The sequence below is a fragment of the Chiloscyllium plagiosum genome, unplaced genomic scaffold, assembly GCF_037043375.1.
Source record: "Chiloscyllium plagiosum isolate Xiang-an unplaced genomic scaffold, Cpla_swu_hap1 HiC_scaffold_4, whole genome shotgun sequence".
Taxonomy (NCBI): domain Eukaryota; kingdom Metazoa; phylum Chordata; class Chondrichthyes; order Orectolobiformes; family Hemiscylliidae; genus Chiloscyllium; species Chiloscyllium plagiosum.
In genome coordinates, this window is record NW_028270142.1 from 72,639,435 (window position 1) to 72,660,868 (window position 21,434).

At 44.0% G+C, this 21,434-nt stretch overlaps 1 protein-coding gene across 7 annotated transcripts in view; it reads right to left on the reverse strand.

Moving 5' to 3' along the window:
• The window catches only part of LOC122549114 (uncharacterized), a 226,083-nt gene that overhangs the window by 182,535 nt on the left and 22,114 nt on the right, over positions 1 to 21,434 (reverse strand). For 4 of the 7 annotated variants that reach the window (XM_087986363.1, XM_087986362.1, XM_087986366.1 and 1 more), the window contains exons 4-6: positions 8,809 to 8,885; positions 1,828 to 1,871; positions 1,420 to 1,663 (exon numbers count right to left, since the gene is read on the reverse strand). In XM_087986363.1, coding sequence (XP_087842489.1) covers positions 1,420 to 1,663; positions 1,828 to 1,871; positions 8,809 to 8,885 — 365 coding nt within the window. Of the gene's footprint in view, positions 1 to 1,419; positions 1,664 to 1,827; positions 1,872 to 1,977; positions 3,123 to 8,808; positions 8,886 to 21,434 lie in introns of those variants that run through there. The other 3 variants (XM_043688409.2, XM_043688407.2, XM_087986365.1) reach the window with 2 other exon arrangements.

The following is a 21,434-nucleotide window of genomic DNA, read 5'->3' on the forward strand; positions in this document are numbered from 1 at the left end:
TAAGACTTGTAAGGCAAGACCTACCCTTCACAAATCCATGCTGGCTGTCCCTAATCAAGCAGTGTCTTTCCAGATACTCGTAAATCCTATCCCTCAGTACTCTTTCCATTACTTTGCCTACCACCGAAGTAAGACTAACTGGCCTGTAATTCCCGGGGTTATCCCTATTCCCTTTTTTGAACAGAGGCACAACATTCGCCACTCTCCAGTCACCTGGTACCACCCCCATTGACAGTGAAGACGAAAAGATCATTGCCAACGGCTCTGCAATTTCCTCTCTTGCTTCCCACATAATCCTAGGATATATCCCGTCAGGCCCGGGGGACTTGTCTATCCTCAAGTTATTCAAAATGCCCAACACATCTTCCTTCCTAACAAGTATCTCTTCTAGCTTACCAGTCCGTTTCACACTCTCCTCTTCAACAATATGGTCCCTCTCGTTTGTAAATACTGAAGAAAAGTACTCATTCAAGACCTCTCCTATCTCTTCCGACTCAATACACAGTCTCCCGCTACTGTCCTTGATTGGACCTACATTTCTATATTCCTCTGTAGACTAATTGTGGGACCACAAGTACTCGCCTTCCCATGTATTTTTGTGTCACCCACAAATTTGGTTAGAATGCATTCACTTGCCTCATTATATATAAGTCATTATATATACATTGTAAGTAATCATGGCCCCAGCACTCCAGTAGCTACAGATTGCCATCCTGAAAATACCCGCCTTATCCCAACTTTCTGTTCTCTCTCTTAGCCAATAGTATATGCATGCTAATATACCACCCTCAAAACTATGGACTCTTATCTTATTGAGTAGGCTGACATGTGGTACCTTATCAAATACAATATATTACATTACTGTGTCTTCTTTCAGAGGGTTAAGTGTTCTACTGGATGTAGAATCTTTAACATTTTTAAAGGCACAGATAGATAGAGTCTTGATTCCAAATGGCACAAAAGATTATGCAGAGAAGGGCAGGAATGAAGATTTGATTAGATTAGATTCTCTACAGTGTGGAAACAGGCCAAACAAGTCCACACCGACCCTCCGAAGAGCAATCTATCCAGACCCATTTCCCTCCAACTAATGCACCTCACACTGTGGGCAATTTAGAATGGCCAATTCACCTGACTTGCACATCTTTGGACTGTGGGAGGAAACGGGAGAACCTGGAGGAAATCCATGTAGACACGGGAAGAATGTCTATGTGGAGTTTACACAGTTGCCCGAGGCTGGAACCAAACCAGGGTCCCTAGTGCTGTGAGGCAGCAGTGCTAACCACTGAGACACTGTGCCGCCCATGTTGTTCCTTTATTCAAGAATAAAGCTATATAAGCTTTAGCTATATAAGTGAGTGTTTTCTAAACCCAACACCCTACCCTTGTACGGCCTCCCGCCCATCCACCTCCACTAACCTTAAACACCAGGGATTCATCTGGTAAGCTTCTCTTCTTTTTAACTTTCTGATAAGGGGACGAACAGGGATGGCTGCGCAGGGAGAAGAATGTTCCTCCTGCATGATGTTTGAGGTGAGGGACGCCATTAGTGCCCCATCCAAGTACATCTGCAGGAAGTGCACCCAACTCTTCCTCCTCCAAGACCACATTAGGTAATTGGAGCAGGAGCTGGATTAACTTCGGATCATTCGGGAGGCAGAGTCTGTAACAGATAAGAGTTACAGGAAAGTAGTTACTCCTAGGCACGAAGAAAGCTGGGTAACTGCTAGAAGGGGGAAAAAACAGTCACTACAGGGATCCCCTGTGGTCGTTTCCCTGAGAAACAAGTATACCATTTTGGATACTGTTGGTGGGGGAGTGACTTACCGGGGCATGCATTGGGGTGTAGATCTCTGGCACACAGTCTGTCCCTGTTGCACAGAAGGAAAGGGGGGAAAAGGAGGAGAGTATTAGTCACTGGGGACTCAATAGTTAGAGGGTCAAATAGAAGGTTTGTTGTGAATGAAAGAGACTCACGGTTGGTGTGTTGCCTCTGGTGCCAGGGTCCATGATGTCTCGGATGGTGTCTTTGGGGATCTTGAAGAGAGAGGGTGACCAGCCCCAAGTCGTGGTCCCAACAGGTACCAACGACACAGGTAGAAACAGGGATTGGGATGTAAGGCAGGGTTTCAGGGAGCTAGTGTGGAAGCTGAGAGCTAGTGCAAACAGAATTGTTATCTCTGGTTTGTTACCCATGCCACATGACAATGAAGCGAGAAACTAGGAGACATATCAGTTCAACATGTGGTTGCAGGGATGGTGCAGGAGGGAGGATTTCAGGTATAATGAACAATTGGGACTCATTCTGGGGGAGGTGGAACATCTACAAACAGCACGGTCTTCACTTGAACCAGGGAGTACCAAAATCCTGGGTGGGAAATTTGCTAGTGCTATTCATGTGGGTTTAAACTAGCTCAGCAGGGGGGGATGTGAACCTGTGGTTTAGTTCCAATGCACAGGAGGATGTGAGCAGGGAGGACATGACAGGATTTCATGGTCACAGGAGTGTGCTGACAGACAGCAAGCTGGTTTGAAGTGTGTCTACTGCAATGCCAGGAGTATCCAGAATAAGGTAGATGAGCTTACATCATGGAGGGGTACATGGGACTTTGAGGTTGTGGTCATTTCGGAGACATGGATAGAGCAAGGTCAGGAATGGGTGTTGCAGGTCCCAGGGTTTAGATCTTCCATTAAGATCAGGGAAGGTGATATAAGAGAGGGAGGTGTGGCTTTGTTAGTCAAGGATAGCATAACGGCGGCTGAAAGAACTTTTTACGAGGACTCGTCTACTGAGGTGGTATGAGCTGAGGTCAGAAACAGAAGAGGAGAGGTCACACTGCTGGGAGTTTTATTATAGGCTTCCACAAAGTTCCAGGGATGTGGAGGAGAGGAATGGCAAAACAAGTCTGGGTAGGAGTGAAAGGAACACAGTGGTCATTGTGGGGGACTTACCCAACATGGACAGGAAATGCTAAAACTCTTGTACGCCGGATGGATCAGTTTCTGTCCAATGTGTGCAGGAGGGTTTCCTAACACTATGTCGAAGGGCCGACAAGAGAAGAGGCCACACTGGATCTGGTACTTGGTAATGAACCAGGCCAGATGTTTGATTTAGTGGTAGGTGAGCACTTTGGAGAGAGTGACCATAATTCGGTTATATTTAGAGGAGATTAGATTACTACAGTGTGGAAACAGGCCCTTTGGCCCAACAAGTCCACACCGACCCTCCGAAGAGAAACCCACCCACCTATATTTACCCCTGACTAATCCACCTAACACTACGGGCAATTTAGCATGGCCAATTCACCTAACCTGCACATCTTTGGACTGTGGGAGGAAACCGGAGCACCTGGAGGAAACCCACGCAGACAGAGGTAGAATGTGCAAACTCCACACAGACAGTTGCCCGAGGCGGGAATTAAATCCGGGTCCCTGGGGCTGTGAGGTAGCAGTGCCAATCACTGAGCCACCGTGCCGCCCCAAAGTTTAATTTAGTGATGGAAAGGGATAGGTACATGCCACTGGGCAAGAGTTATAGATTGGGGAAGGGCAATTATAATGGGATTTGGCAAGACTTATGAGGCATAGAAGGGGGCAGCAGGGGATGGGGACAATCGAAACGTGGAGCTGGTTTAAGGAACAGATATTGCGTGTCCTTGATAGGCATGTCCCTGTCAGGCAGGGAGGAAGTGATAAGGTAGGGAATTGTGGTTTACTAAAGAAACTGCATCTCTTGTTAAATGGAAGAGGGAGACTTATATGACATTGAGACCAGATGGTTCAGAAGAGGCGATGGAGAGTTCAAATTAGCTAGGAAGGATTTAATGAGAGAGTTAAGAAGAACAAGGAGGGGACATTAGCAGTCTTTAGCATTTAGAATAAAGGAGAACCCTAAAGCTTTCTATAGGTATGTGAGAAATAAAAGGATGACTAGGGTAGGAATAGGGCCAGTCAAAGACAGAAGTGGGAAGCTGTGTGTGGACCCTGTGGAGATCTGAGAGGTGCAAAACGAATATTTCTCAACTGTTTTTACTCAGGAAAAGGAGAATATTGTAGAGGAGAAGACTGACATAAGGGCTATTAGACTATAAAGGATTGAGGTTAGTAAGGAGAAGATGTTATCAATTCTAGAAGGTGTGAAAGTAGATAAGTCCCCTGGGCCGGTTGCGACTTATCCAAAGATTCTCTGGAAAGCTAGGGAAGAGATGATGGAGCCTTTGGCCTTGATATTTGAGTCGTCACTGTCTACAGGTTTAGTGCCAGAGGACTGGTGGATTGCAAATGTTGTGCCCTTGTTCAAGAAGGGCAATAGGGATGATTCAGATAATTATAGGCCAGTGAACCGTATGACTGTGGTCACCCACATCATCTACTGCATCCGCTGCAGCCGGTGTGGCCTCCTCTATATTGGGGAAACAGGCCGCCTACTTGCGGAGCGATTCAGAGAGCACCTCTGGGCCACCCGGACGAACTAACCCAACCAACCTGTAGCACAGCATTTCAACTCCCCCTCCCACTCCACCGAGGATATGCAGGTCATTGGACTCATCCACCGCCAAACCACAACAACCCGACGGTCGGAGGAGGAGCGTCTTATCTTCCGACTGGGAACCCTCCAACCGCAGGGGATGAACTTGGACTTCACCAGTTTCTTCATCCCCCCTCCCCCCACCTTGTCTCAGCCGGATCCCTCCAGCCCGGCACCGCCTTCCTGACCTGCAGTCTTCTTCTTGACCTCTCCGCCTCCATCCTACTCCGACCTATCACCCTCACCTTGACCTCTTTCCACCTATCACATTTCCAACGCCCCTCCTCCAAGTCCCTCCTCCCTACCTTTTATCTTCTCCTGCTGAACACTCTCTGCTCATTCCTGAAGAAGGGCCTGTGCCCGAAACGTCGAATCTCCTGTTCCCTGGATGCTGCCTGACCTGCTGTGCTATTCCAGCAATAAAGTTTCAACTCAGAAAAGTTTTGGAAAGGTTTATAAGAGATAGGATTTATTATCATCTAGCAAGCAACAATTTGATTGGAGATAGTCAACAAGGTTTCATCAACGACAGGCCATGTCTCACAAACTTCATTAAGATTTTTGAGAAGGTGACCAAGCATGTAGACGAGGGTAGGGCTGTTGACGTGATGTACATGGATTTCAGTAAAACCTTTGATAAGGTTCCACATGGTAGGCTGATGGAGAAAATGCGAAGGCATGGGATTGAGGGCAATTTAGCAGTTTGGGTTAGAAACTGACTTTCTAAAAGAAGGCAGCGAGTGGTGGTTGATGGAAAATATTCAGCCTGGAGTCCGGACACTAGTGGTGTGCCGCAAGGATCTGTTTTGGGACCACTGCTGTTTGCCATTTTTATAAATGACTTAGACACAGTCATAGGTGGATGGATTAGTAAGTTTGCAGATGACACTAGATTACTTTACTTACTTAGATTACTTTACTTTACTTAGATTACTTACTTACAGTGTGGAATCAGGCCCTTCGGCCCAACAAGTTCACACTGCCCCGCCGAAGCGCAACCCACCCATACCCCTACATTTACCCCTTACCTAACACTACGGGCAATTTAGCATGGCCAATTTACCTGACCTGCACATCTTTGGACTGTGGGAGGAAACCGGAGCATCCGGAGGAAACCCACGCAGACACGGGGAGAACATGCAAACTCCACACAGTCAGTCGCCTGAGGCGGGAATTGAACCCGGGTCTCTGGCGCTGTGAGGCAGCAGTGCTAACCACTGTGCCACCGTGCCGCCCACACTAAAGTCGGTGGAGTGGTGAATAGTGTGGAAGAATGTTCCAGGTTGCAGAGGGACTTGGATAAACTGCAGTATTGGGCTGAGAGGTGGAAAATGGAGTTCAACATAGATAAATGTGAGGTGATGCACTTTGGGAAGAATAACAGGAAGGCAGAATACTGAGACAATGGAAAGATTCTTTGTAGTGTGGATGTGCAAAGGGATCTTGGAGTCCATGTCCATAGATCCCTGAAAGTTGCCACCCAGCTTGGTAATGCTGTTAAGAAGAAATATCATGTTAGGTTTTATTGGTAAAGAGATTGAGTTCTGGAGCCGTGATGTCATGCTGCAATTGTACAAATGCTAGTGTGGTCTCATTTGGAATATTGTGTACAGCTCTGGTCGCCCCACTAGAAGGAGGATGTGGAAGCATTGGAAAAGGTGCAAAGGAGATTTAAGAGGATGTTGCCTGGTCTGGAGGGAAGGTGTTATGAGGAAAGGGACTCTTCTGTTCTCATTGAAGAGTTAAAGACTAAGAGTGGATTTGATAGAGGTATACAACATGATTAGAGGGTTTCATAGGGTGGACAGTGAGAGTCTTTTTCCTAGGATGATGACGTTGGCTTGTATGAAGGGGTATAGCTGCAAATTGAGGGATAATAGATTTTAGACAGATGTCAGAGGCAGGTTCTTTACATAGAGTGTGGTAAGGGTGTGGAATGCCCTGCCTGCCAATGTAGTTAACTCAGCCATATTAGAGGCATTTAAACAGTCCTTGCATAAGCATATGGATGATGATGGGATAGTGTAGGGGATTGGCTTAGGTTAGTTCACAGGTTAGTGCAACATCGAGGGCCGAAGGGCCTCTTCTGCGCTGCATTGTTCTATGTTCTAAGGCAAGTAGGGAAAATCCAAGAAACGAGAGACCAGTGAACCTCACAGCTGTGGTTGGGAAGCTATTGGAGAGAATTCTGAGGGATAGGACTTACGTGCATTTGGAAAAACATGGCAATGGCTGAATTACAGTCAATCAGCATGGCATTGTGCACGGCAGGTCATGTCTTACTAACTTGATTGAATTTTTCAATTGGTGACAAAGGTGATCAATGATGGTACAGCTGCAAATATTGACCACATGGATTTTAGTGATGCTTTCGACAAAATCCCTCATGGTAGGCTCATCCAGAAGATTAAGCTTCATGGGATTCATGGTGACTTAGCCATATGGATTCAGAACTGCTGGCCCATGGAAAGCAGACAGCAATGTTGTAAGGTTGTTTTTCAAGCTGGAGGTCCATGTGCCGCAGGGATCTATGCTGGGACCTCTGCAGTTTGTGATATATAAGTGATTTGGATGAAAATGCACATGGGTGGGTTCATAAGTTTGCAGATGACACAAACATTGGCGGAGTTGTGGATAGTGTAGAAGGTTGTCAAACAATACAGCGAGATCAGTTGCAGATATGGGCAGAGAAATGGCAGGAGGAGTTTAATCCGGGTAAGTATCGGGTGCTGCACTTTGGAAGATCAAATGTTAAGGAAAAGTGTACAGTTAATGGTAGGACCCTGAACAGCACTGATGCACAGAGGGATAATTGGCTTCAAGTCCATAGATCCCTGAAAGTGGCCTCACAAATATGTAGGGTGATGAAGAAAACATATGGCATGCTTGCCTTTATTAGTCAGGGAATTAAGTACAAGAGTCAGGATGTCATGTTGCAACTTTATAAGACTTTAGTTAAGCCACAATTAAGAGTACTGCGTTCAGTTCGGGTCTCCATGATACACTAAGGATGTGGAGACTTTGGAGAGGGTGCAGAAAAGATTTACCAGGATGCTGCCTGGATTAATGGGTGTGAACTACAAGGAGAGGCTTGAAGAATTCAATTTCATTCTCTGGAGCGGTGAAGGCTGGGGGGAGACTTGATAGAAGCTTATAAAATTATGAGAGGCATATATAGGGTCGACAGTCAGAATCTTTTTCCCCCAGAGTTGAAATGTCTAAAATTTATAGGACATACATTAAGGTGAGAGGGCGAAAGTTCAAAGGAAATGTGAGGGACAAGTTTATTTTTTTACACAGAGAGTGGCAGGAGTCTGGAATGCCCTGCCACGCTAAGTGTTGGAGACGGATATGATAGGGATGTTTAACAGACTTTTAGGGATGGGGGGTGGGGGGATATGGTTAAAGGGCAGGCAGCTGAGATTAGTTTAATTTGGCATCATGTTTGGCACAACATTGTGGGTCAAAGGCCCTTTCCTGTGCAGTACAGTTCTATGTTCCAAGTCATGAAGACCTTAAGGTCCCCAAGAGGAAGGTAAGGTGTTGTTTTTTTCAGCTTTCATCAAGCCTCAGTGAACACTTCAGCAGGCCTGAGGGAGAAATGTTCACAGGGCAAGGGTTCAGACACACCTTTCAAGGGAAAGAGAGAGTTACATGCACCTTACTTAATCTAATCTACTGTGTTCGCTGCTCACAACAGTTTCCTCTACATTGGGAAACAAAACACAGACTGGTGACTGCTTTAAACACCTACAATCACTCAAGTAAAAATGACCATGAATATCCTGTTGTCTGCCACTTCAACACACCATTATGTTCTTATGCCAAAATTTAAAACCTCTATGTATCCTCACCCATTTTTAATTGCTAAAACGTTTTTTAGCATTATAACCAGGCTCTGTTTTGCACCAATTCTGCCTCTTCGCATCCCTGATTAGAATTGCTTCATCAATGGTTCATGCACCTTCCCTGGAAATTTCTTAGAACTCTCCAGCTTTCTAAGTTTGAAAATGCTTAGATGTCACTTCTTTGAGCAAGTTTTTAGCCAAAGCTTTCAAATCTCCATGGTCACTTGTCAAAAACAAAAATTCTCTGAAACTTCATTGGAAAACATGCAAGTGGGCAGAGTCCTTGAACGCACGTAGAAAAAATGATGTTAGTTATTTTTATTGTTCAGTGCTTAACCTGGACATAACACCTTCAATGTTGAATTATAACTCAAACCCACAGTCTAAGTAAGATCAAGAACTAAGTAAATGATTGCTATTTGCTTCACTTACTTGAGTTAATTGGGAAACATCCTTTTGAATCAAGAGCCAAACATCTGAAGACGTACCAGTGGGTGCATCAAATATCACTAGGTAGATGAAAAATACAGAAATCACATCAAACCATACTTCACCCAATATTAGACCATGCTTACTAAAAAGCTCAAATGAAAAAGCTCTAATAATTCGATGCACTTGAATGCATTAAAAATGCTCTTTTATCTTTCAAATAATACGCTGTGAGCTTTGAGTACTACTGTTTCTTTTTAAGATTACTGGTATGGTTTTTAAATAAGCAAAGTTGATCAAAGAGATGATAGAAGATGGGTAAATTACAAAATCGATCGAGGTAATGGATGACAATACTAGAAAAACACAACTCAACATTTTTGAGCAAACAGTGTGTAGCTATAATCAGTTTCAAACACTTTTTGCGATGTATGCCTAGTCATGGTGCATTTATGCCATAGCAACCATTGTCCAAGATCCATCAAGCCATGCCTTGATTAATTTGTCTGACTGAAGACAAAATCTTCTGATTACAGGCACAGAGCTCTTCTTCCAGTTAGTTTAATTTTCGTTGTTCAATTTGGGAGAGTCTATTCACTCCGTAAGCATTTACGTGAAATAATTGGCAAGACAAAGATGTGCAGGAAACCCATTAGACCTGTGATTTCAAATTCTAACTTCATTAATGTCAAAGTTCTCCACATAATTATACTCTCGAATGCTGTGAAACTAATTTTTCCACCACTTTCTTCAAGATTAGATCCTAATTTCAAACTTTATTTTGTTATTCTAGAAGTGTAAAGAATTTGAACACTCAATTCACTCCAATTCTTCCAAGCCTGCAAACGCCTTAAATTTGATACACCCAGGCAAAAGGCTTGAACAAAATGACAACTCAATAGCACCCTAAAAATAGAAATTATAGACAGTACAGACAGTCAGTATTCTGCTGACTGAATCAGTCCCAGTTCTTTCAAAAAGCAATCCAGTCAATACTATTTCCTCAATATTTCAATGTGACATCGTAGTTCTTTCTTCCCCTCAATTTGTGCAATTCTCTTTTTAAGATCTACTATTGAAGCTACCACCACTAACCTGTCAGGCAACATATTCCAAATGCAAATCACTCATTGGGAAGAAGTTATTTCTTCGACTGCTCCCTGTTCTCTTGCCAACCACCTTTTAAGTCTGTACCCTTGGATTATTTTCCATATCAGCTGTGAACAGCTTCTCTATTTACTTTCTCTTAAATGTTTGTTAGAGGGGAATGATTTCAAAGGGTCATAGGGGGCAACATTTTCACATAGAGGATGGGAAATATATGGAACAAACTGCCAGAGGAAGTGGGAGAGGTGAATATAATTACAACATTTAATAGACATTTGAACATACTTGATATGAAAAGGTGAGGGATGGGGCTAAATACAAGCAAATGGGATGGGTTCAGTTTGGGAAACATGGTCAGTATGGATGTGTTGGGTGAAGTGTTTGTTTCCATACTGTATGACTCCATGATTCTAAAAATAGCTGGAGCCATGCCTATTCAAGAGAAGAACATGGCATCGACACAGTGGGTAGAAAGTAGGTTTTTCCCTTTGTTGAAGGGTCAAAAACGAGGAGGTATAATTTTAAAGGTGAGACACAGAAGGTTTCAAGGAGATTTGAGGAAAGAACGTTCACCCACAGAGTGGTGGGAATCTGGAGCACTACCTGGTTGGGTAGATGAGGTGGGAAAATTCATAACCTTTAAAAAGTTCATGGATGAGCATTTGAAATGTCATAACACTCAGGGCAATGGATCAAGTGCTGGAATAGATTGTAGAGTGAATATAAACAGAGTAGCTTTTGCCAGTGCAGACTTGGGGCTTGTTTTGTATTGTAAGATTCTATAGCTCTATAAAATAATAGATTGTTGGAAGCTACTTCAGGAGTCCCTCAAGATACTGTCTAAGTCCATTCATCAATGAAAATGCCTCCATTAAAAGGTTACAAGTTGGGACGTTCATTGACATTTGTACAATTCCACAATTTCATGAGCTTCAACTTCTGAAGAAGCAAATCCTCTGAGGTTTAGGAGCAGAACAAAGCCATTTGGCCCACTGAGTCTACTTTGTCACTCAATAATATCATGGCTGATTTGATAATCATCATATCTTTTCCCCACAACCCTTGATTCCTTTGTGGATGAAACATCTGTCTCTCAGCCTTGAACATGCTTAATACCCCAGATTTGACTATCTCTTGAGAAAAAGAATTTGACTACCCTCATAGGAAAAAATTCTTCCTTATCTCTGTCTTAACTTAGCGACTCTGGTTCTACAGGTCCCATGTGGGGAACCAATCCTTCTGCACACTTGCTCTATCAAGATCCCAAAGAATTTTATATATTTCAATAAGGTTTTCTCTCATCTTTCTAAATTCCAGTGAGTACAGACCCAGGCTACTCAATCTCCCCTCATAAGAAAATTCCTATATACCTGAAACCAACCAAATGAACTTTGTCCAGACTATTTCCAGTTTCAGTATACATATTTCCTTAGAGGAGGGGAGCAAACTATTCACAGTATTCCAGATATGGTCTGACATGTGGCCTTGTACAGTTTTAGCAAGACCTCCCTACGTTCGTACTCCATTCCTTTTGAAATAATAGCCAACATTCTTTCTGCCTTCCCTCTTGCCTGCTGAACTTGGATGCTAGGCTTTTCTGATTCATTCATGAGGATTCCCAAATCACTGTACTGCAGCTTTTTCCATTTGAGTAACATGCAGCTCCTCTATTCTTCCTATCAAAATGCATAAATTCATATTTTCCTTTATTAGATCCTGTCAAACTTTTTGTCAGGAATTTGTGAAGTAATACACAAATGACACAATGCACAAAAGACCATAAGACATAGGAGTGTAAGTAAGGCCATTTGGCCCATCGAGTTGTCTCTGCATTTCCATTCTAAACTACCCCGTCTAATTCTAAGGTTGTGCCCATGAGCAGAGAAGTGCATGCACTTTTGGAAAGGTTTCAAAGGCAAAAAGAGTGAAGGACAGGATAGGAGGATGTGGTTGCGGTGGACATGGTGGTGGTTTTGGGGGAGGGGGTCAGCGATGACATGGCTTAGGGTTGGAGCAGCAGTGAAAACATGGGGTGAGGTTGGAAAGTTACATCAAGGACAAATGGGATGGTGAGTTTAGAAGTCCACTTCCCAGGTGCCAGCCCATATCTCCTACCCTTCCCCCAGCTCTTCCTGCATCTTCATGATCGTCAATCACAGGCCAGGTCCCCTCCACAAATTTCCCACTCCCAGCCCCTGAAACTGTTTAGATGTGCTTGTGTGAATTAAAGCAGCACATGGAGTGCATGTTCTTGTTAACTACCAGAACAACTTGACTCTTTTTCGAAAGCTAGAAGTTTCATTTAGATAAATGTGAGGTGCTGCAGTTTGGAAAGGCAAATCAGGGCAGGACTTCTCCTCTTAATGGTAAGGTCCTAGGTAGTCTTGCTGAACAAGAAGACCTTGAATACAGGTTCATAGTTCCTTGAAAGCGGAGTCCACGATAGTGAAGGCGGCATTTGGTATGCTTGTCATTATTGGTCAGCGCATTAAGTAAAGAAGTGGGGAGGTCATGTTTCAGATGTACAGGACATAGTATTCCAAAAGTGGCTAAACCAGAGTTCTGGTTTCTCTGCTGCAGAAAGGGCAGCACGGTGGCACAGTGGTTAGCACTGCTGCCTCACAGCGCCAGAGACCTGGGTTCAATTCCCGCCTCAGGCGACTGACTGTGTGGAGTTTGCATGTTCTCCCCGTGTCTGCGTGGGTTTCCTCCGGGTGCTCCGGTTTCCTCCCACAGTCCAAAGATGTGCAGGTTAGGTGAATTGGCCATGCTAAATTGCCCGTAGTGTTAGTTGAAGGGGTAAATGTAGGGGAATGGGTCTGGGTGGGTGCGCTGCGGCGGGTCGGTGTGGACTTGTTGGGCCGAAGAGCCTGTTTCCACACTGTAAGTAATCTAAAAAAAAAATCTAAAAAAAAAGGATGTTGTGAAACTTGAAAGGGTTCAGAAAAGATCTGCAATGATGTTGCCAGGGTTCGAGGGTATGAGCTACAGAAAGTGACTGAATAGGCTAGGGCTATTTCCCCTGGAGCATCTGAGGCTGAGGGGGTGGTATTATAAAGTTTTTAAAATCATGAGGGGCATGGATAGGGTTAACTGTGAATATCTTTTTCTTGGGGTGGGGAGGTCCAAAGCTAGACTGCATAGGTTTAGGGTGAGAGGAGAAATGTTTAAAAGGGACCTAAAGGGCAACTTTTTTCATGCTGTGGTGCACGTACAGAATGAGCTGTCATAGTAAGTGGTGGAGGCTGTAGGATTACAACATTTCAAAGAAATCTGGGTGGGAATATGAATAGGAAGGTCTTAGAGAGAAATGGGCCAAATGCTGGCAAATGGGATTAGATTTATTTGGGATATCTGGTTGGCATGGATGAAATGGACTGAAGGGTTTGTTTCCATACAGTACATCCCAAGTCTCAATCAGAGTAGATAGAAGAGAATCAGCAGACATGTTGTATTTAGACTTCCAATAGGCATTCAACAAGACACAACACAAAAGGTTAAATCAAAGACAAGAGCCCATGGTGTTGGAGGTAATATTGGCATGACAGAGAACTGGCTAATGGACAGGAAACAGCAAGTGGAAAGGAGGTTCATTTTTCAAATTGGCAACCTGGAACCAGTGGCGTTTAACTGGGATAAGCACTTACAAGAAGGATGCAAATCTACTCCAGACAACATAAAAATACATGAAAAGGCAAGTTCTGAGAGGAATACAGAGTGAGATTGCTAGATTAAGTAAATTGACAGAAAGTTGGCAAATGGAGTACAACATGGAATAATGTTCATTTTGGAAGAACACAAAATATAGTTTAAATAGATAAACACTGAGAAAGCTGCAACACAAAGCGACTTGGGAATACCCATACATAAAACACAAAGTTAGCAAACAGGTATAGCAGGTAATCTGGAAGGCTAAATCAATAATGGCCGTTATTTCAAGGGATTGGAGTATAAGAAGAAGAAAGTCTTCCTGCAGTTGCAAGTGTGCTGGTGAGGCCACATCAGGAATACTTGTGAGCACTTTTGGTCCCCTTATTCAAGGAAAAATAATATGTCATTGGAGGTACTTTAGGTAAAGGTTCATGAGGATGATCCCTGGAATGGGTGGATTATTTTATGCGCAAAGGCTAAACAGAATGGGAATGTATTCATTGGAAAAGAATGAGAGATGATCTCATTGAAACATGTAGGATTTGTAAGGGGCTTGAAAGGGGAAATGCTAAGAGGATGTTACCCCACATGGGACAGTCTAGGATCAGCGGGCATAGACTCAGAATAAAGATACGGAAATTGAAGACTGAGATGAGGAGGAATTTCTTAGAGCATTGGGTGTTTTTATATGCCTTGCCACAGAAATTTATGCGGGCAAAGATTCTATTTAAAGCTAAGACTTAGGGGGACAATTTAAAAGACAGATAAAGCAAGAAAATATAGGAAAATGGACATGAGGAATACTGGATGAGCCAGAATCCTACTGAATGGCAGAGAAGGCTCAGACAGCCTACTCCTGGTTCTGTTTCTTAAATCTTCTGGCCTATGGTAAGCCAATTACCAGCCAGTCTACTCTTGATTATGAGTAAACTGATGGAAAGTGTCATCAACAGTTATCAAGCAGCAACTGTTCAAGCAATAGCCCGCTCAAGAACACCCAGTTTGTATTCTACCAGGGCCATCCAGTTCCTGGGTCTTGATTCAAACATGAACCAAATAGCTGATTTTCATGGTGACGTTAAGAATGACTACCCTTGAAATGAAGGCTACTTTCATCAGAGTTTGGTGTCAATGAGCAGTAGCAAAATTAGAATCAATAAGAAATGGGGAAAACTGTGTGCTTATTGGAGACATATCTGGCACAAAAGAAGATGGTGTGGTTGTTGGAGGTCAGAACAATGCTGAAGGAATTCCAGGATAGTGCCCTCTGCCCGACCATCTTCAGCTGCTTAATCATTCCCTTCATTATAATATTAAAAGTAGGGACATTCAATGGTATTTGCACAACATTCAGCACTGTTCATGACTTCTCAGACATTAAGCCAAAGAGTCATAGAATCCTAAAGCACGGAGACAGGCCTATCAGCCTGAATCGGTCCATGCCGACCAAAACGTCCAACCACAATAACCCAATTTCCCTGTACTTGGCCCATATCCTTCTAATCCTTTCCTATTCATGTATTTGTCCAGATGTCCCTTAAATGTTGTTAATGTACCTACCTCAATCACGTTTGCTGGCAGCTCATTGTATATGCGTACCTCCCTCTGTGTAAAATAGTTGCCCCTCAGGTTACCTTCTATTCTTTCCCCTCTAAATTTAAACAGATGCCCTAGATTCCTTGATTCCCCAAACCTGGGAAAAAGTGATCTCGCACACTTCAGTCAGATCCCACCTCTTAAGGAAAAACGTTCTTGCTTGTCTAACCTCTCCCTATAACTCATACCATTAATTCCAGGCAACATTCTTCCAATAGCAAGGTGACCAAAACTGACAACAGTACTCCACGTGCATCCTCACCAACATCCTGTATAATTGCAACATAACTTGCCAACTTCTATTCTCAATGCCCTGACTGATGAAAGCCAGCGTACCAAAAGCTCTATTCGCTGCTCTGTCTACCTGTGACTCCACATTCAGAGAGTCATGCACCTAAACTCCCTCGGTTCCAGTATGCTCCACCATATACCATGAAACTATTACCTTGGTTTGATTTTCCAAAATGCAACACCTCACACTCATCTATACTAAACTCCATTTGCCATTTCTCGGCCCACTTCCCCAGCTGATCAAGGTCCTGCTGCAATTTCTGAAAATGTTCCTCACTGTCCATGATACTGTCTGTTTTAGTGTCATCTGCAAACTGACTAATCATGTCTTATACATTCTCACCTAAATCATTGATATAGATAACAAACAGCAATGGGCCCATCACCGATCCCTGAGGTACACCACGACTCATAGGCCTCCAGTTGCGAACAATGATGCAAAAGTATCAGCCAGAGCTCCACAATTTCTTCTCTAGTCTCTTGCAGGGTTCTTGGATATATCTGGAAATGTGTTGCTGGAAAAGCGCAGCAGGTCAGGCAGCATCCAGGGAACAGGAGAATCGACGTTTCGGGCATAAGCCCTTCTTCAGGAATGAGGAAAGTTTGTCCAGCAGGCTAAGATAAAAGGTAGGGAGGAGGGACTTGGGGGAGGGGCGTCGGAAATGTGATAGGTGGAAAGAGGTCAAGGTGAGGGTGATAGGTCAGACTGGGGTGGGGGCGGAGAGGTCGGGAAGAAGATCTCAGGTTAGGAAGGTGGTGCTGAATTTGATGGATTTGACTGAGACAGGGTGGGGGGAGGGGAAATGAGGAAACTGGTGAAATCCGAGTTCATCCCTTGTGGTTGGAGGGTTCCTAGCCGGAAGATGAGGCGTTCTTCCTCCAACCGTCGTTTTGTTGTGGTCTGACGATGGAGGAGTCCAAAGACCTGCATATCCTTGGTGGAGTGGGAGGGGGAATTGAAATGCTGAGCTACAGGGTGGTTGGGTTGGTTGGTCTGGGTGTCCCAGAGGTGTTCTCTGAAACGCTCCGCAAGTAGCCGGCCTGTCTCCCCAATATAGAGGAGGCCACATCGGGTGCAGAGGATGCAATAGATGATATGTGTGGAGGTGCAGGTGAATCTGTGGCGGATATGGAAGTTTCCTTTGGGGCCTTGGAGGGAGGTGAGGGGGGAGGTGTGGGCGCAAGTCTTGCACCTCCTGCAGTTGCAGGGGAAGGTGCCGGGAGTGGAGGTTGGGTTGGTGGGGGGTGTGGATCTGACGAGGGAGTCACGGAGGGAGTGGTCTTTACGGAATGCTGATAGGGGAGGGGAGGGAACCCGGACCAACCAACCCAACCACCCTGTAGCTCATCGATGTGCTTATTGAGTGCCACAGATTCAATCAATAAGCACATCGATCTGGACCCAACATACCGGCCACTGCAACGGACAGCTGGAACTGACAACCGGAAGCGGCAGATTCAAACCACTACAAATGCCGGAGGAAAGGTCACAGAAGCGCTTCACAGGAGGCTCTCAAGCACTGAGGATGTCACCTAGACAGGGGACGAAACGTCTGCCACACAAATTCCCAGCTCGGAGAACAGAACCACAACAATGAGCACCCGAGCTACGAATCTTCTCACAAACTTTGAAACCCTCTTATCTCCAGGGAGGACAAAGGACATGCTTCTGGATGTGATTCACAGTGAGTCAGACAAAGGGTTAGAGTCATAGAAGTTTACAGCAAGGAAACAGACCTTTTGGCCCAATTTGTCCATGCCGTCCAGTTTTCGCAAGTAAACTATTCCCACTTGCCTGTGTTTGGTCTACGTCCTTCCATACCTATCCCATCCATGTACCTTTTCAAATGATTCGAAAATGATGGATTTGTACTTGTTTCCAGAACTACCTCTGGCATCCCATTCCAGACACTCACCACCCTCTGTGTTATAAAATTGTCCATTTGGACCATATTTTCTCTCTCCTCTCTCACCTTAAATCTATGGCTTCTAGTTTTAGACTTCCCTACCATGGGGAAAAGCTGGAGCTAGCTCTCTTATCTATGCTTCTCAAGCTTTTATAGACATCTATAAGGTCACCGCTCAGTCTCCTACACTCCAGGGAAAAATGTCCCAGACTATCTATTCTCGCCTTATAACTCAAACTATCCAGTCCAGATAGGATCCTAATAAACCTTTTAATGTGCTCTTTCTAGTTTCATATCCTTTCTATAGTCGGGCAACCAGAACTGGATGCAGTACTCTATATGTGGCTTTACCAACATCTTGTACAGCAAGATATCCCAACTCCTGTACTGAATGCTCTGATCAATGAATGCAAGCATGTCAAAAGCCTTGGGTTAGATTAGGTCGAGACACCTTCCTTGGAACAGTGCTGAATTACCTTTTCAAATAAGTGAAAGAAATCACCAGCTTATTTCATTGATTTACCACAATATTTGATTTGGACAGTAACTCAACACTCCATGTGAGGTCACAAGATAACCATCTTTGTCAGTGTTAAAGGAAATTAGTGGAACTCAAACCAAAAGTCAGGAGAATTCCAGAGATAAAGTGCTACAAGTAAAGCCATCAGATAGTTACAGTCAGCCAATTTGCCAAAATATCTATCTTGAAGAAGAAACAAGGACTCTCTCTTCTAATCTATGGCACCTTCAAGCTCGTCTGAGAAGCCCACCTCCTGACAAATTAACTAAAATAACCTTCATGATTCGGAGATGCCGGTGTTGGACTGGGGTGTACAAAGTTAAAAATCACACAACACCAGGTTATAGTCCAACAGGTTTAATTGGAAGCACACTAGCTTTCGGAGCAACGCTCCTTCATCAGGTGATTGTGGAGGGCTCGATCTACACCGTTCGACCGTAAGAGATTGAAGTCCTGAGTAGGGGTCTCAACTTCTGCCCCACCACCAAAATGGACCCGTTGGTTCTGGCAGCAGACACAGAGGAGTTCATCAGACGAATGAGACTCCGGGAATTCTTTCAAGGTGCCGGCAGTGATCCCACTGAGCCCACTGATGAACTAGAACAGTCATCACAGGGATCTGTAGAGGAGCGACCAAAGGAGGTGTCAACATGGACCCCATCGGAGGGCCGCTGCCCTGGGCTTGACATGTATGCTCAAACTGTCAGGAAATATATAAATGCCAGATTCATCAGCTGTACCCATAAGGTAGAGAAAACATCACCCGTTCCCAACGCAATGCCATCCAGGCTCTCAAAACCAATCACAACATTGTCATCAAACCAGCAGATGAAGGAGGAGCCGTTGTCATTCAGAATAGAACAGATTACTGCAAGGAAGTGTACCGACAACTGAACAACCAGGAACACTACAGGCAACTACCAGCTGATTCGACCAAAGAACATATCCAAGAATTAAACACACTGATCAGAACTTTGGATCCAGTCCTTCAGAGCTCCCTACGCGCCCTCATCCCACGTACTTCTCGTGTAGGCGACTTCTACTGCCTTCCAAGGATCGAGCCCTCCACAATCACCTGTGGAAGGAGCGTCACTCCGAAAGCTAGTGTGCTTCCAATTAAACCTGTTGGACTATAACCTGGTGTTGTGTGATTTTTAAAATAACCTTCGCAGCTACTGAGGAATCTCTGCTTTTCCAAAACCTTCACTCCAGCCAGAGCATCACAAGCTAAGACCAGACTGGATAAAAATCTTAATCTGTTTTGAACCTTGTACATATGTGATAGTGTGTCAAAGGAGTGAGTTTTGTTATTTCAACCAACCTTTGGAGAAAGACTGAGAGAAATCAAGTAACTTTTCTTCCAATACATGAAAGCTTTTTTCTCGGTTATTAAAATACTCCAAGGCTAAGAAAATACATACATCCACATGCAAAATTATCAATCATGGACAGACAAAATTGTGCATGTTAATGGTGACAGAAAGGTGGAAGGTATAGGGGAGATGTCAGGGGTGGGTTCTTTACCCAGAGAGTGGTGGGGGCATGGAATGCGCTGCCCGTGGGAGTGGTGGAGTCGGAATCATTGGCGACCTTTAAGCGGCATTTGGATAGGTACATGGATGGGTACTTAATCTAGGTTAGAAGTTCGGCACAACATCGTGGGCCGAAGGGCCTGTTCTGTGCTGTATTGTTCTATGTTCTATGTTCTATGTTCTAAAGTAACTCAAGTACAGTGATTAATTTTTTTTTGTTCTTTTAAACATAGTGCACCATGGTGCACTTTCAGAGCAAATGTAACATTTAAACTTAGTTCTGTAATAAAATAATCTGAAGCGATCTCCCAGCCTCATGATTCCCAGACCCAGACCCCTACATTTACCCCTTTTTTTACCTAACACTATGGACAATTTAGAATGGCCAATTCACCTGACCTGCACATCTTTGGACTGTGGGAGGAAACCAGAGCACCCGGAGGAAACCCACGCAGACACGGGGAGAATGTGCAAACTCCACACAGTCAGTCGCCTGAGGCGGGAATTGAACCCAGGTCTCTGGCGCTGTGAGGCAGCAGTGCTAACCACTGTGCCACCGTGCCGCCCTTTAAATTTTTGGATTTCGGAATAAGTGACAGTTTTGCAGTGAAATTTTTTTTTTAAATTACTGAACAACAGACACATCTGTGAGTACTATAAGCGCCGAGACAGAATTGACGCCAGCCAATAAAGGCACATATTGATACTACAGTGAATTGACAAAAATGTGTGATAATAAAATCATTGCATTTGTGGTTGTTTTGAAATACAGATACACAATCCTTTATCCGAAATCATGAAATCTGAAAAGCTTCGAAATCTGAGGTGTTTTTGTGAAGTTTTTTCTCCATCACAAGGTTGTTTAACATGCAAACAGTTAACCCAACTCCACACTCACTCAACCCACGTCACTCAGATGGCTGGCGTCAATTCTGTCTCAGCGCTTATAGTACTCACAGGTGTGTCTGCTGTTCAGTAATTTTTTTAAAAATTTCATCGCGAAACTGTCACTTATTCCGAAATCAAAAAAATTCCGAATGCTGAAAATCAATTGGCCTGGAGGGTTTCAGATAAAGGACTGTATACCTGTATTTGCCTGTTAAATTATGTGCAGACACTTAAGATATCAGGTAAGACTGATGACTGGAGGTAGCCTCACCCTTTTTAGTAAAGCAAATCCAGGGCTCTCAAATGTCAATCTCTTGAGAATCTCATGTTTCTCAATCTCTGCAACCTCTTCCAGCTCTATGATTTTCAGGGGATCATGCCTCACTATTATCTGAACTTTCCTACAGCACATTGCACAAGTTCCTCCTTATCTTTCAAACTATTAATGTGATTAGTAAGGAATATGGTCAGCATGCACAAGATTTCAGTAGAGTGAAGGCTCAGTACATCTGATAACATTTACGGACAGAAAGCAGAGTCAATGTTTCGGGTCCAGTGACTCTGAAAACTGCTGAGTTCTGAAGAAGCCAGACGACTGAACAGAGGCTAATGCTGTGTCATTATTTAAGAAAGGCTGCAAGGAAAAGCCAGGGAACTACAGACTGGTGATCCTGACATCAATTAAGTACTTGCAACTTGAGGAACATCAGATCCAAGTTGAGGAGCTGATGTCTGACATGCAGACATTATGTGTCATGAGGAATGGTAAAGGTGGCCTGGATACTTTTCTCCAGAGGACGGTCATACCTCTCAGATTGATTAATTCAAAATTGATCCGTGATCAGGGGACAGAGGATGTGACTGCAGGTGAGGCAGGTATAAGGATAGAATTGGCCCCTGCAATTATCAGAATCTTTCCTCAGAATGTTGTGGATCCAACAAAGAATCCGACTATTTTGGACCTGGTGACATGCTATGAGACAGGTTTAAAAGAGATGTCGGAGTAAAAGATAGCTGAGCAAACATGGTAGAATTTAGACTTCAGTTTAAGAGGAAGGAACTTCACTCAAAAACCGTGTTAAGCTGAAATAAGGGCAATTAAAAAGAAAGGAGAAGAGCTGGATTCAGTGGACTGAG